A 14707-nucleotide genomic window follows, 5' to 3' on the forward strand; every position below is an offset into this window, starting at 1 on the left:
CTACCATAAGGATTTCAAAAAATTGCCCCTCCAACCCCCAAATACCCGCTGACACTCCTCACCCACCCACCCACCACCACCAGCTCCCAAAAGCTGCCACGCAGCTGGCTGGGAAAGGAAAGGGAGAGGACTCCTCCGGGAGGGGGAAGCGAGAAGGGTGGCGTCTCTAGGGATTTAACCTCCTACCCTCAGTTACATGACGCCACCCCCTCCCACCAAAGACTGGGAAGGCGCCTCCATTTTTGTTTTGGGGCGGAAGGGCAGGGGCTCGCGGATAGCAGGGGTCAAAGGAAACGGTGATTATCACCTGTGAGAGGGAAGAGGGTGCTGTCCTCCCTCCGTCCCTTTCCTTCGGTCTGCACCCCTTGCAAACCCCCCTAGCTTCTCAGGGTCTCCCCCCCTTGTTGCTAAGGCCCGGACCGTCATCCCAGCAACAGCCTCAGTCATGTGACCGGCAATGGCGGCGCTGACGAGAGGTAGGTGAGCCCGGCGCCCCCCACACCCACTGCGCGCCCCCCGGACCCCGCTCGCAGCCCCCGCATGCCCTACGCTTCCCCTGCGCCCTCTTCTCCTCTTCCTCCCACCGCGCGCGGCGCAGGGGGCCCCCCTCCGTGCCCGGTCGATCATTTTCTAGCACTCTCCAGCCTTGGCCTCCATTTGGGGGTTCTGAGGGCCGCGATCCGGCCGACATGCACCCCCACCCAGCGGGGGGCTCCGGGGGCTTTGGCGAGTGGGAGATGTGGGGAGTTGGTTCCGGGTCGGGTCTTGGAGGAGGCTGTGGGGGGAGGGGAAGAGGTGCCTCAATGGATGCCCCCAGGGACCCTTGTCCTTCCCCGCTGTCCCTGCCGCCGGCCTCTATCTGAGGAAGGGACTGGCAGGTGTCCGGCCTGGGTTGCCCCAGAGGAATTACAGACCCAGCCTAAACTGGGGCCCCGCCTCCCTTCTCTCTGCCAGCAGGACTTGGGAGCTAGGCACCTAGGTCCTGGGTCCCCTCTGAAGGGGCAGGGTGGTGTTACACCATGGACAGACGGTATGGGCTGAGGCTATAGGGTTCCATTTTCACTTTATGAATCTCGAGGTGCATCTGGCCTTGAGAGGACTATAATGGAGGCATGAAGGGAAAGCTGCTCCTTTTTGGATCAGTCAAGAAATTAAGGTCACACTATTGGTCCCTCTCTGTTTGAGCTGCATTTGGAGGTGTTGTGGGGACAGCCCTGTAGCTGAATGTGACCAGACTTCAGGGAAACATCAAGCCCCTTCAGCTGAACCCTTGTGTGAGCCCCGCCCCTCCCTAAATGCCAGACTAGGGAGCTGACAGGCAGTGCTGCGTGTGCTGGGCTAAAAGATGACAAGGAGAACTTTGTTATTGCAGGGGCTGCTGCCACTTTGTTCACAGCCTTTAAGAATTCAGCAGAAGGGATGCAGTTGGCTCTCAAGGAAGGCTCCCCAGCAATAAGGGCTGAATTCTTTGGGATGGTGAAACAGGGCAAGTAGTTAGGGAGCATAGGGAATATTCCTGTCCATGTGATCTGAGGCAGGTGGCAAGACCTCCATCTATGTGGGTTTTTTTCTTTCCTGATTTATCTGCACCCTAGTCTTTCTTCACAGTCTCAGAGCTGGGAAAGAAAAAGGAGGAAGGTTAGCATGTTGAAGTTCCTTCTTTAGCAACTTGGGAAGAGGCTAGGGATGGAATTCTACAGAGGAGAAAGGAAATGGAAGAGCAGTTTTGTTTCTGGGCTGGCTGGGGAAAATGCTAACTTTTGCCATCATAACCCTTTACCCTTCCCCCCACCCCCAGTCCTGGTAAGCTGAGTGTGGAAATAGAGGCATTTCTGCTGCCATCGCCTTCCATGGGCTTTCCAGGTACCTGCCTCCCCAGGGAACCTCAACTTTCACCCTTAAATTGATTTCCTCCATTCCATGTTCCAAGTAATCCCATTCCTAGTAACTTGCACCCAAATTCCTATCTCATTTACATGAGCTGCTGGGTTGGGGACTATGGGGATTGGGGAAAGGGGCTTCTCACTTTCCTCCCTTTTCCTTTCCACCCTTCCAGGTCGTACAACCTACAAGTAGGGAGCAGGGAAAGAGAGAGTGAGCCTGCATGCCAATTCTAAGCTCTTCAAGATCAAAGTGAGCAAAAAGAAGGGTGAAAAATTCTCCCTGCCTTTTAAAGACCCCATTTGTCACCCAGAGGGGGGAGGGGCAGATTGTTTCTGTGATCATGGGAGAAATGAAAGGAGAACCAACACTGATGCTTGGCTTAGATGATAATAAAGTTCATGGAAACTTTCCTGCTCTTCAGTGGGTGTTGGGGTTTGGAAGATAAGGGGAGATGGAAAATGAATTTGGGGGAGGGGTTGGGGGTTGGACTTTGAGAGAATAGAGGTAACATAGGGTTTAGAAGGAATCTGAAGTAGGAGGCATTTATATTTGTCAAATGGGGACCCCCCACCCTGAGTCCCTTTCACCCTGGGGGCAGTGTCGTTCGTCCTGTCCAGAATGGCAGCCTGTGGAGGCACCTGCAAGAATAAAGTGACTGTCTCCAAGCCTGTGTGGGACTTCCTGAGCAAGGAGACCCCAGCCCGACTGGCCCGGCTTCGGGAAGAACACCGTGTGTCCATCCTCATAGATGGCGAGACTTCTGACATCTATGTTCTGCAGCTTTCCCCACAGGGTCCTCCCCCGGCCCCTCCCAATGGGCTCTACCTGGCCCGGAAGGCTCTCAAGGGGCTGCTAAAAGAGGCAGAGAAAGAGCTGAAGAAAGCTCAGAGGCAGGGGGAGCTTATGGGCTGCCTGGCTTTGGGGGGCGGAGGGGAGCACCCTGAGCTGCACCGCCCAGGCCCACCCCCTCTCCGAGCAGCCCCGCTCCTGCCCCCAGGGGCACGGGGGCTCCCTCCTCCTCCTCCTCCCCTGCCCCCTCCTCTTCCTCCCCGCCTTCGTGAGGAGGCAGAAGAGCAGGAGAGCACCTGCCCCATCTGTCTGGGGGAGATCCAGAACGCCAAGACATTGGAGAAGTGCCGGCATTCATTCTGCGAGGGCTGCATCACCCGGGCCCTGCAGGTGAAAAAGGCCTGCCCCATGTGTGGCCGCTTCTACGGGCAGCTGGTGGGCAACCAGCCCCAGAATGGGCGGATGCTGGTCTCTAAGGACGCCACCCTCCTGCTGCCCAGCTATGAGAAGTACGGCACCATTGTCATCCAGTACGTCTTCCCGCCCGGTGTCCAGGGGGTAAGAAGACCACAGCCTGCCCTAACCCTTTGGTTTCCCCAAGCTCTGACCTAGGAAAACTGGGGAAAGGGGAGTGAATTTGTTAGATATGATGCAGTCTTGCTGTCTTCCACTGTGCCTTCCTACTCAGTGCCCTGGGGCTAGGAGGTTGCCCTGAGGCCCAGCTTTTCCATCCCCAAGACCCCAAGACACACATGAAAATCAGGAGAGAAAGGAATTGCACATGACGAACATGGATGTTGACAAATATTCTTGGCAGAGGTAAATTCTGTGGAGGTGGTGGCTCAGGTGCAGGCAGGCACAAGAGGAAGGGATCTGACCAACCTAACAGAGCTAGGAGTGTTATTCTATTCCAGATTTATGAGTGAGTAAAACCTTGATGCCAGTGGAAGGTAAGAACAAGAGTAGTTTAAGGGCTTACAGGTGTCTTTCTGCCGGAGAAGAGTCATGTCCAATTCTGGTTTGCAGAGGGGTGAGGAAGCTCCAAAGAAGAATAATAGAAAAATGGAATAAGTTGGACAGTGGCAGAAATATTAGGAGTGGTTTTTTTTTTTTAAATTCAGAATACTATGGGGGTATACACATTTTGGTTACATAATTTGCTTTTGTACAGTTTGAGTCAAAGTTTTAAGTGTGCCCTTCACCCAGCTAGTGTGCATTGTACCCACTGGGTGTGAATTTACCTATTCCCTCCTCCCCCTCCCCATTAGGAGTGTTTTCAGGTAGAGAATGGAAGTCTGAAAGATAAATTATTCTCAGTCTTCACATTTCTGCTGAGTTATCTGGAGAGTAAGGACCAGCTACCTTCCATCACTTCTGAGAATCCATTTGTTGCTGAATTGAGATTTGAGGGATTGAGACAGCAGAAAGAACCTCTTAACAATAAGGATTATGTCTGGAAACAGGCTTTTGCTGCCCAGGCCCTGTAATCTCTCCTTCCGTGGAAGGCTGTGAGCCTTCTGCTGCCCTGTCAGCATTAGCTGGGGGTACACAGACAGAAGGTTGGCCACAATGACCCTCCATTAGCATCTGGGCCTTAGGATGTCCAGCTGCTCACTGCCCACTCTGCTCCCCCTTCCTGCCAGGCTGAACACCCAAACCCAGGAGTTCGGTATCCTGGCACCACACGGGTGGCCTACCTCCCGGACTGCCCTGAGGGCAACAAGGTGCTGACCCTGTTCCGAAAGGCATTTGACCAGCGTCTCACCTTCACTATTGGCACGTCCATGACCACAGGGAGACCGAATGTCATCACCTGGAACGACATCCACCACAAGACCAGCTGCACAGGGGGACCCCAGCTGTGCGACACCTCTTCATTTCCTTTCCTTTGGCTCCTCCCCTTTTCTCCATTTCCACTGGGGGAACAACATCAGCCCCCCACTCTGGGAGCTCCTAACTGGAGAGCACCACCTCCAAACTGTTCAACCATCTCTTCTATCTCAGTTTCTCCTACATTCAACCTGGTCCTGATGTGCCCAGCTTAACCTACAAAAATAAGCAGAATTGGGCTAAGTTATCTTGGGTTTGGAGGTCCCCCCCAGGGAAAGTGGGAGGGGTGTGAATGGGGCCTCTGCTGAGGGTGAGCATGGGGGCAATATGAGCATGCCCACACAGCTAACCTTCACCCTCATTTCTCTCTGCTCCCAGGTTTGGGTACCCGGATCCCACCTACCTGACCCGGGTGCAAGAGGAACTGAGAGCCAAGGGTATCACAGATGACTGAAGGACATCCCCTTTGCCAAGGCCCCTGCTGTCCTCCTCTACTAGGACCCAATGGAAGCCTCTGTTCTCCTCTCTGCCCCCTGCCCTCCACACCACACAAGTAGGGGACCTGTCTGACTGGGGAGGGAGTTCAGAGGGGGAGGGGGCAATCCCTTCCCCTGTCCCCCACTGGCCAAGTGTTACAGTGCAGCGTGAGCCACTCCCTTCTGGCAGAGGCTGATCTCCAAGGCTCTGCTCCCTGCTCTCCGTGTACATACTCCCAGTTTCCCCAGCCCCTCCATTGCCCTTGGCTTTTTCTGGTATGTGCTGTGCTCCAGTAACTAAGCTGAGAAAGGACCTGGGTGGAGAGGGCAGGGTCTCTTGAACCACCCCACCCCACCCCACCCACATATTGCTCCACTGCTGAGCTCTACTGCTGAACTTGGGTGCAGAGAAGGAGGAATTGGGCTAATGTGAGCCCTCCCCTCCTTGGAGCCAGCTGTGTGTGTTCATCAGATACAATTCTCTTACCTTGACCTTGTCCTTTCTCTCCTGTGTCTCAGTCTCTGTCAGTCTCTCTGTCTTTCTCCTGCTCTTCTCTGCCCCCTATAAGGAGCCTCCTTACCCTGTTCTGGAATCGCTGCCAGACTGTAGCTTTTAATTTAATAAAAATAAAGTAAAATATGCAACTCTTTATGCCACACCCATTCTGTTCCATGGACAGGGTGGGGTGGGGTGTGGAGGAGAGCAGCTGAGAAGGGGAAGGGGGATGATGGGGAAATCCTCATGTGCCTTTGCAGTCCCTCTGCCTCCTAGGGACCTGGGGAAAAGGGATGTATTGAGTGGGCTCTATCATAACACTGCGAAGCCCTCGGTCATACTTCGATGTTGGAATCAGGATTAAGAGGGATTTGTTTGTTGCTGAACTACAGTTGTAGAGAAAGGAACAACCCTACCCCCTTTGCAAAGTTTGGCTGGGGTGGGAGTGGGGCGGAGCCGGGCAGGGGGCGAATCCGGATTCGCCAGCAGCAACTCCCCGGACGCACGCAGGCTTCAAAGCCCCCCAGCTTCCGTGCCCCCTCGGCCCTGAAACTTGGAGCAGGGTAGGGGTCCAGCATGAAGCCCCCGGCCCGCCCCCGGCCCGCCCCTGGCCGCACTGACCGGATACTGGGGGTCATGGGGGGCATGCTGCGCGCATGCGCCCTCCCTGGGCAGGAGGGGGTAAGGAAGGGGGATCGCGGTGGGGTCGGGGATCTTTCCGGGCCTTCAAGAGGGCTGTACCCCACAACTCGATTTACCCGCAAACAAGAGTTCTGCGGGGCAGTCTCAGGAATCCATCAATTCTTTTACGAGGGCCATAGCCACGTTCAGGGAGACCCTTTTTTAACATTGTGGATTTTGACAGGAGGGAGAAGGGGGAGGTCAAGGCTGTCTAGGAGGGCGGGTTCCTTATAGTCGTTCTGTCCCAGCAGCCCCCGAAGAGAAGCCCCTTAGGGCCGGGGTGTACGGAGCCAGAGTCTGACTGTACGGAGGGAGATCAGAGAGGGGATCGCGACCGTGAGGTTCTCGCCTGGGCTCCGCAGCCCGGTAAGAAGCTGGGGGTGGGGTGGGGCACAGTTTGCCATCCTGCGCAAAGTGGGGAATTCAAAAATATTCTGCTCTTATTAACATAAAGTACGCATCTAATTTGCATGAGACCTATTTAATCGCGGAGACCTCCACGCTTCTCCTCGCCCTCTGGTCCGATGTCTGTCCCCCACCTCAGTCAGTCCCTCAGGCGAAGTGTCCCTGCGCCCCACCCCTGGCCTCTCGCCAGCCCGGGCTCCAGGACTTCGCCTTAATTGGTGATCAGAGTTAGCTGGAGTCCCGGGCCCTGGAGGAAAGAAGGGTCCGATGAGAGGGCGGCACCTGGGTTGTGTTCCCCACAAACAGCTCCCCGTACACTCACGCCCTACAGGGGGCCTTGTCCACCCCCGCGCGGCCAGGGACAGCCCCAACCCCAGGACATCTTTGCACAGGCCAAGGCCTCATCCACTGACTTCTCCACCGCAGAGGCCGAGGGGGGACCTGCGCAGACCCCGCTGCCAGGCGTAACCCCCACCCCAGCGCTCCGCAGTCAGAACCCGAGATGCGGGAGGGAGGGAGGGAGGGGAGCCTGGGGCAGGGGAGCCCAGGCTGCGGAGGAGGGGCAGAGGCGCTGGGGACTTGGAGTGGGAACACGGTGGTGCCTGGGGGAGGGGCGATTGGGGCGGGAACCCGGCCCAAGCTGGAGAGGGAACGCGAGGGAGAGGGCGGAGCTGGGCCGCAGAGGCCCCTCCCCTGGTGGCACCGCTGCCGGGCCTGTTATTCGGCTCGCCGCTCGGCCGGGACCCGCGCAGCTCCAGTGGCTCGGGGGTCGGCCCCCGCCTCTTCCCCCACCCGGGCCTAGAGCCACCCCCAACCAGAGGCCAGAGACCGAGCTGGAGCGGCTGCCGCATCCCGGCCCAGCCTCCCTCCCATCCCTCCCCCACGACTGGACATCTGGACCCTGGGCCCCGCACCGACAGGGTTCCGGAAACCCTCCCTGCCCAGCTAGCGGCCGGGCCCCGCACCGCCCTCTACCCAGAGCCCCCAACCCTCCTCCAGTCCTGACTTCCGCCTACCCCTGGACACCTCCTCCCGGTCCCCTCCCTCCCCCCCTCCCCCAGCCTGGACCGGGGTAGGAGGGAGGGGGGGTGTGCGCCCTGCGCCGTCCCCGCCCCGCCCCCCGTGATTCCCCCTGCATGGCCGGCCCGGGTGGGGGGTGCGGGGGGGCCCGGGCGCCATGCGGGGGGAGGACAAGGGGGGTCGCTGTGCCTGTCCCCGTGTGATCCGAAAAGTGCTGGCAAAATGCGGCTGCTGCTTCGTCCGGGGGGGACGTGGTGAGTGCGAGGTTGAAAGGGCCCAGTGTTGAGTGGAGGGCGGGCTGGGGGTTCAGGGCATCTGTTTGCCCTGGTCCTAGAGATTTAGAGCTTGAGACTGTATGTGTGTTTTCCAGGAAAGTGACTCAATAGATGAGCTCTAAGATCCCTACTGCCTCCAAATCTCTATTAGTTCAAGTTAAGGAAATTGGGGAAGGGGCAAGGGAATCATCTCTTTCCCGTAGTTTCATGGATATGAGAAAATCCCACCCACAATCCTCTTAGGCCTAGAACCATGTATCTCCCCCCAAATCCTTTTGCTGAGAATCTACTTCTAAAGGAGGACAAGGGAATAGAGGAATGAGGAATGAGGGGGTTCTGCTGTCCCTGAGCCCAAGCCAGAGATAACCCTGATGCACTCTCCTCAGAGACCCCTCTATTGGGTTTGTGCATGTGTTGGGGAGGTGGGCTGCACAAGTCTTTTCTTTCTATAGTGATTACTGCAATTGCTGGAGGAGGGGTCTGGGAGTGGCAGATGGACTCTTAGCTCTTCCCCCCCTTCCCAGAGAATGGTCTGTACCCATTGGAAGGGGGAGGGTTGTAGCTGAGCAGATGGCCACCCCCTGCTTCTAGTGTCTGCCCAGATGGCTGCCCCCACCCCCATATCTATGCTGTGCTCAGGATATGGGGAACCTCCACATGTAACTGGGGGTTCCAGGCCTGGGGAACCAGGTTTTACTGTCCTTCCTCCCAAGGGTGCCCTGGTGAAATTTTCTACCCTGGCCAACTCAAATGAGGATGGCAAGAGAGTGAGCCCTGGGAGAGAGGGGCTGAGCATTATGGGGAAGAGACCCTGAGAATTCCTTGGGGACCCTGAGTCTGGAGCTGGAGCAATGTCTATCACCTCCTTTCTTTTCCCCCCCCATTAGAATCCTATTCCATTGCTGGCAGTGAGGGGAGTATATCGGCTTCTGCTGTCTCGGGTCTGGCTGCCCCCTCTGGCCCCAACTCTGGCCTCAGCTCTGGCCCCTGTTCCCCGGGCCCCCCAGGACCAGTCAGGGGCCTAAGGAGATGGTTGGATCATTCCAAACATTGTCTCAGTGTGGAAACTGAGGCAGACGGTGGTCAGGCGGGACCATATGAGGTGAGCAGGGAATGCCACAGAAACATGTAGGACATCCATGAAGGCCACTGGGAGAGAGGGCAAGTTGGGGGCACTGGTCATTGGGGAGACTCAGCTGTTGTCCATGACCTCTGACACTTGACCTCTGGCCCCCAGAACTGGATGCTGGAGCCAGCTCTAGCCACAGGAGAGGAGCTGCCAGAACTGACCTTGCTGACAACATTGTTGGAGGGCCCTGGAGATAAGACACGAGTATGAAGAAACAGGTCTGGGGAGACTCCCCTCACCCAAGAGGCATTCATTTGCTTACCTTAGCATGTTCTTTCCTTCCAGCAACCTGAAGAAGAGACTTTGTCCCAAGCCCCTGAGAGTGAGGAGGAACAGAAGAAGAAGGCTCTGGAAAGGAGTATGTAAGTGTTCTGACCTCCCCACCCCCCATAATTGCACAACTTCCAGAAGATTGTCCCTCACGTTTTAGATGGAATTCCCTCTGAGGTTGGCCATGGTGATGAAGGGGCTTCTAGTCAAGGAGGGAGGAACTGGCTAAACGAAGGATGTGCCCAGACTCTGAAGTGGGGGCACCCTCCTGCTCAATTCTTAGGTATGTCCTGAGTGAACTGGTAGAAACAGAGAAAATGTATGTGGACGACTTGGGGCAGATTGTGGAGGTAGCACCCTTTACCTCTTCTCCGTCCTGGCCTCTTCTGCCCTTTCCCTCTGCCCAGGGCTATTTTCAGGGGATGCCTTGGTGCTCCTCTGTTCCCCCTCCCAGTCCTCTCTGCTCCTGGACTTCTGGGCGGTGGGGAGTGGGGGTTCCCACCAGGGCCAGTGCCACATGCTCATGCTCCAACCCCAACCTTCCCACAGGGTTACATGGCCACCATGGCTGCACAGGGGGTCCCTGAGAGTCTTCGAGGCCGTGACAGGATCGTGTTTGGGAACATCCAGCAAATCTATGAGTGGCACCGAGAGTGAGTAGTGGAGCCCTGAGAGCCAGATGCTGGCAGGGGCACTCATCTCCTCTGTATTCCAACTGCGGCCCAATTGTGACCTAAGGAATGTTTGGAGAAGTTATATAGGGAGCATTATTAGGGCAGACAGCTTGAAATTTGGGGGTATAGGGGAGGTAGGGGTTCTGAAATGTATTTGACCTGCCTTTCTCGGCCAACCCCTTCAGCTATTTCCTACAGGAACTACAGCGCTGTTTGAAAGATCCTGATTGGCTGGCTCAGCTATTCATCAAACACGTGAGGCCCGAGGGGGTGGGGCCTAGGAGGGGAGAGGATTGGGAATGGATGGGGTTCTTTGGAATTGTGCCCTCCCCTCCTTGCCCAAACAGTCCCTCTTTTAAATGTTATTTACCCCTGTTAGGAGCGCCGGCTGCATATGTATGTGGTGTACTGTCAGAATAAGCCCAAGTCAGAGCACGTGGTGTCAGAGTTTGGGGACAGCTACTTTGAGGTCAGTGGCTGAGGTGCCTTGGGGGGAAGGCCGACAGAATCGGCCTGAGCAGGCTTTCCAAGCTGCATAGCCACTGTGTCCCTGTTCCCAGGAGCTCCGGCAGCAGCTAGGGCACCGCCTGCAGCTCAACGACCTCCTCATCAAACCTGTGCAGCGGATCATGAAATACCAGCTGCTGCTCAAGGTCAGGACCACCCTCTCCCTGGGGACACAGCTGGCTGAGATAGGCTTTTCCTCATTCATCTTCCCAGACTTCCTGGAGGTCCTCACCTGTGTCCTCACGGGAGGATGGAAAAGCTTCTGAGGGTGTCCTCATGATCTCCCTGAGCATTTCTTCTCTGTCTTAGGATTTTCTCAAGTATTACAGTAGAGCTGGGATGAATACTGAAGAGCTGGAGGTGAGGCTCCCCAGATCTTCCAGGACGCACCATGTATACCTTATCCTCATAGTCCTGCGGGTTCCCCCAGTCCCTTGGGTGGTTTACAGCTGTCTGGTTTTTAGAGGGTGGCATGTTGGGTTTGAGACACGGTCTGAAGAGGCAACTGGCTGAGGAGCCCTCTTTCCCAATAATGACTCTCTTCACCCAACAATACGCCTCTCTCACCTGTGCCCCAGCAAGCTGTGGAGGTCATGTGCTTTGTGCCCAAGCGCTGCAATGATATGATGACCCTGGGGAGACTGCGGGGATTTGAGGTATGGAGATGGGGCAGGAAACTGGTGCCCAGTTTCTGCCCCAGTCTTAGCACTCTGGAGTCCTTATGGGGAGCTGTCTCCTCCTGGGCTAGTCCCATGGTTGGTTGGGAGTGCCAGAGCAGGAAAGGAGGTGCAGGGAATTGCCCTTTTTCTCTTCTTGTTCTTTCTCAAAGGCTGCTATCCTTTGGTTCCAGGGCAAACTGACTGCTCAGGGGAAGCTCTTGGGCCAGGACACATTCTGGGTCACGGAGCCTGAGGCTGGGGGGCTGCTCTCTTCCCGGGGTCGAGAGAGGCGTGTCTTCCTCTTTGAGCAAATCGTCATCTTCAGTGAGGCTCTGGGAGGAGGAATGCGAGGTGGAACACAGCCTGGATATGTGTACAAGAGCAGCATCAAGGTGGGGCAGGGGCGGCAAGGAAAGGCTTGGACTGGGATGGGGAGAGGCCTCTGAGAGGATGTCTGGCTCTTGGGTGTGTTGGAGGGAGCAGGAACCAGAGAGGACCTGAAGAATCCGGGGGCTGTCTCCTATCTGCCAATTCAGGTGAGCTGCCTGGGACTGGAGGGGAACCTCCAAGGCGACCCCTGCCGCTTTGCACTGACCTCCAGAGGGCCAGAGGGTGGAATCCAGCGCTATGTCCTGCAGACTGCAGACCCTGCAATCAGTCAGGCCTGGATCAAGCAAGTGGCTCAGATCCTGGAGACCCAGCGTGACTTTCTCAACGGTGAAACTCTCATCCTCCCTCCCCCACTTACTCCCTCAGCCCTTTGACCTCTTAAATCCCTCACTTTCCAGCCTCCAACGCCTGCCCTCTGACTCCGCTTCTCCCCACTTCCCCCCACTTTTCCACTACTAGCTTAAGATTTGGTAACTCAGAATCCCCTAAAAATTGGCTGATAGTCCTTGAGAGGGAGGGCAAAATGGGAGGATGGCACAAGCAGAGCCCCTAGGGAAGGGCCCTGCCTCTGCTGTAACCTTCCTTCTCCTCTCTCTGCCCTAGCATTGCAGTCACCCATTGAGTACCAGAGACGGGAGAGCCAGACCAACAGCCTGGGGCGGCCAGGAGGGCCTGGGGTTGGGAGCCCTGGGAGAATCCGGCCTGGAGACCAGGCCCAGGGCAGCACACACACACCCATCAATGGCTCTCTCCCCTCCCTGCTGCTGTTGCCCAAAGGAGAGCTGGCCAGAGCCCCCCTATCCCCGGACACACAGGTATGAGGAATAGAGTTTCCTGGTTACCAGGGTAGAATGGGGAAGGCTTCTGTTGTTCCAGGATCCCCAACCCCCTCTCCCTCATATAATTCTTTTCTTCCACCACTTTCCTTTTGTCTACCCCTTCCTACTTCCCATCCCTTACCCTCCTCCCCCCCAGTTTAACTCACAGAAGCTGACAGTCTCAGATAATCTAAGATATCTGGCAAGAGGAGGTGGCTTGGCTAGGTGCTTAAACTGAAAAGAGGCAGAGTGCCATGGCTCACACCTGTAATTCCAGCACTTTGGGAGGCCGAGGCAGGAGGATCGATTGAGGTCAGGAGTTCAGGACCAGCCTGGGCAACATAGTGATACCCCATCTCTACAAGAAATTTTAAAATTTAGCCAGCCATGTGGTGCTTGCCTGTAGTCCCAGCTACTTGGGAAGCTGAGGTGGGAGGATTGCTTGAGCTCAGGAATTTGAGACCAGCCTAGGCAACACAGCAAGACCCCATCTCAAAAAAAAAAAAAAAAAAAAAAAAAAGCCAGGTGTGGTGGCATGCACCTGTAGTTCTAGATACTTCAGAGGCTGAGGCAGGAAGATTGGTTGCGCTCAGGAGTTTGCACTCCAGCCTGAGTGACAGAATGAGACCCTGTCTCTAAAAACAAACAAACAAAAAAACTGAAAAGAGAGGAGTGAGGGTGGTGAATCCAGGGCCTTTTTTGATCCTCTGACTTGAATCTTTCTTCAGGCCCTCAGTGACATCCCCCGGCCTCCTCATGACTCTCCTCCAGTTCCTCCGATTCCAGACACCCCTCCCTGCCAGGCCAGACTTGCCAAGCTGGATGAAGATGAGCTGTAACTGGTTAAGGCTGTGGGGGTGGTGCTGACTCTGCCACCTAGTCCTCAAGGAGCTCCAGGGCAATCCTGGCACCACTCCAGATTCTTCCCTCTTGTTGTTGAGAGGGTGGCCAAGGCTGGGAGTGATACCAACTTGGAGGACGGTACCTAGACCCAAAAGGACTTCTTTCTGCCCAAGGAACATAGGTTCCTTCAGCTCCCACCCCTATGCATGCATCACAGTCCCCCCAAAGGGAGGATATTGGGTGGGTGGGAGGGCAGGGGCAGGGGCCAGATAGAAATGACTGGCTTTGTTTTTGATTTTGGTTTCCCCTGTTTTCTGAGAATAAAGGTTTTGTTATATCACCAAGGCTGCTGTCTTGGCAGAGGAAAGGGGAGGCTGTAGAGGGGGAAAGGCGGGTGAAATGGTATGGAAGAGATCAGCTGAGGAGGAGTCTGGGGAAAGGAGAAGGCCACAGGGTATCAGATAAAAGGTGGTGCTATTGTCCCTCACTTGCAGTTGCAGCATCTCTCAGCCCAGACCCAGGGCTTGGGGCCACTGAAAAGCCCTAGATTCTTGATGTTGACTCGCCTTTACCCAACTACTTACCCTTCTTTTGCCCCATCCACCCTCCGGTCTAGACCCCACCAGAAAGCCCAGTGTACTGTGACTTCCCACCATTCCCCCAACACCCAGATACTAAAACACAAAATGCCCAAAGTACCTTTCCTTCTGAGGCCTCCACGTTCAGCTGAGACAGAATGGGAAGGTGGAGGATCCTAGGGGCTGTGACCCCTTCCTGGCTCTGGGTCTCCTTATCTTTGCTGTCTGGGAGGTCATAAGTCATGTTCATAGTGAGCAGAAGGGGATTCTTCTTCAAACCACAGACCCAAGAATGGAGAGCCCAAGGGGGTCTTCACCCCTCCCAACTTCTGGGAGGGCCGCTGGAAGAGAGAGAGCCAAACATGCAAAGATCCATGTCCGATGCCCTGTCCTGGGTCCTTGTGCAACTGTGTGTCTGCTGTGTCCACTCGTCCCTTGGGCTCAGTCACGTGCACTGGCTTCCTCAGCAGACAATAGACCACTGGGGTGGGAGGGTGAGGAGGAGCTGGAGCCTCCCTGTGGGCCTGAGGTCCCTCTGGCCGACAATGAGAGGAGGGATCTGGAAAGGGGGGACAGGACGTAGGGCCCAGATAAGGCTTCTGGGGAACAATAGGAGGAATTGAAGAAGGGAGACCCACCCTCACTGTACCCCACACCCAGGGCTTTGGGGTCAGGGACTGGGGGACCAGAGGGTGATGGGGAGGGGTGCTGAAGATTCTTGTGAGTGGGGGAGGGGATGGTGGCAGATAGGATTCTGGAACTTGGAAGCTTTGTGTTTCTCTAGGAGCCACAAGGGCATGTGAGGTGGGCGGGTGACTCCTTTGTGCCTAGTTTAACCACATACGTGTTTTTGAGTGCCTACTTTGTGAATAGCACTTGAATGTAATAAATGGTGCTCAGTTTTTTTGGCTCCTAAGAAATAAAATTAAAATTTTCCGTCAGTTCAATATTTCCCCAGAACTAGGCCCAGCCACTCCCTGCAG

General features: G+C 55.8%; 2 protein-coding genes across 5 annotated transcripts; both read left to right on the forward strand.

Moving 5' to 3' along the window:
* Window positions 1–355: 355 nt before the first annotated feature.
* On the forward strand, window positions 356–5629 carry DTX3 (deltex E3 ubiquitin ligase 3). 2 transcript variants are annotated; one of them, XM_069489892.1, is made up of 6 exons: window positions 356–476; window positions 1799–1863; window positions 2057–2133; window positions 2483–3231; window positions 4317–4534; window positions 4882–5629. In XM_069489892.1, coding segments are annotated over exons 3-6 (1044 nt in total). In that variant the 5' UTR covers window positions 356–476; window positions 1799–1863; window positions 2057–2132; the 3' UTR covers window positions 4958–5629. The 2 variants fall into 2 exon arrangements, with proteins under 2 accessions (XP_069345993.1, XP_069345992.1); XM_069489891.1 differs by having other exon boundaries at window positions 2502–3231.
* Window positions 5630–6051: 422 nt separating this feature from the next.
* On the forward strand, window positions 6052–13434 carry ARHGEF25 (Rho guanine nucleotide exchange factor 25). Of its 3 annotated transcripts, XM_069490110.1 has the most exons (16): window positions 6052–6156; window positions 6408–6522; window positions 8744–8958; window positions 9094–9189; window positions 9271–9347; window positions 9539–9605; window positions 9805–9908; window positions 10115–10184; window positions 10309–10398; window positions 10490–10582; window positions 10746–10796; window positions 11015–11092; window positions 11287–11487; window positions 11632–11812; window positions 12089–12300; window positions 13032–13434. In XM_069490110.1, the coding sequence occupies exons 1-16, from the start codon at window positions 6052–6054 to the stop codon at window positions 13140–13142; spliced, it is 1866 nt and encodes a 621-aa protein (XP_069346211.1). In that variant the 3' UTR covers window positions 13143–13434. The 3 variants fall into 3 exon arrangements, with proteins under 3 accessions (XP_069346211.1, XP_069346212.1, XP_069346213.1); XM_069490111.1 differs by lacking the exons at window positions 6052–6156; window positions 6408–6522 and adding an exon at window positions 7739–7835; XM_069490112.1 differs by lacking the exons at window positions 6052–6156; window positions 6408–6522; window positions 10309–10398 and adding an exon at window positions 7739–7835.
* The last annotated feature ends 1273 nt before the right edge of the window (window positions 13435–14707 follow it).

This window comes from Eulemur rufifrons, chromosome 16, assembly GCF_041146395.1.
Source record: "Eulemur rufifrons isolate Redbay chromosome 16, OSU_ERuf_1, whole genome shotgun sequence".
In the NCBI taxonomy this organism is placed as follows: Eukaryota; Metazoa; Chordata; class Mammalia; order Primates; family Lemuridae; genus Eulemur; species Eulemur rufifrons.

Excerpts from the sequence above, each read along its gene's own strand:
- DTX3 (XM_069489891.1), top strand. The coding sequence starts at position 2,105 with ATGCCAATTCTAAGCTCTTCAAGATCAAA. Across the intron at positions 2,134-2,501 it reads CTAAGCTCTTCAAGATCAAA|AATGGCAGCCTGTGGAGGCA; the intron begins GTGAGCAAAAAG and ends CGTCCTGTCCAG. Across the intron at positions 4,535-4,881 it reads TGCACAGGGGGACCCCAGCT|GTTTGGGTACCCGGATCCCA; the intron begins GTGCGACACCTC and ends CTCTGCTCCCAG.
- ARHGEF25 (XM_069490110.1), top strand. The coding sequence starts at position 6,052 with ATGAAGCCCCCGGCCCGCCCCCGGCCCGCCCCTGGCCGCACTGACCGG. Across the intron at positions 9,348-9,538 it reads AAGGCTCTGGAAAGGAGTAT|GTATGTCCTGAGTGAACTGG; the intron begins GTAAGTGTTCTG and ends CTCAATTCTTAG. Across the intron at positions 11,488-11,631 it reads TGTACAAGAGCAGCATCAAG|GTGAGCTGCCTGGGACTGGA; the intron begins GTGGGGCAGGGG and ends CTGCCAATTCAG.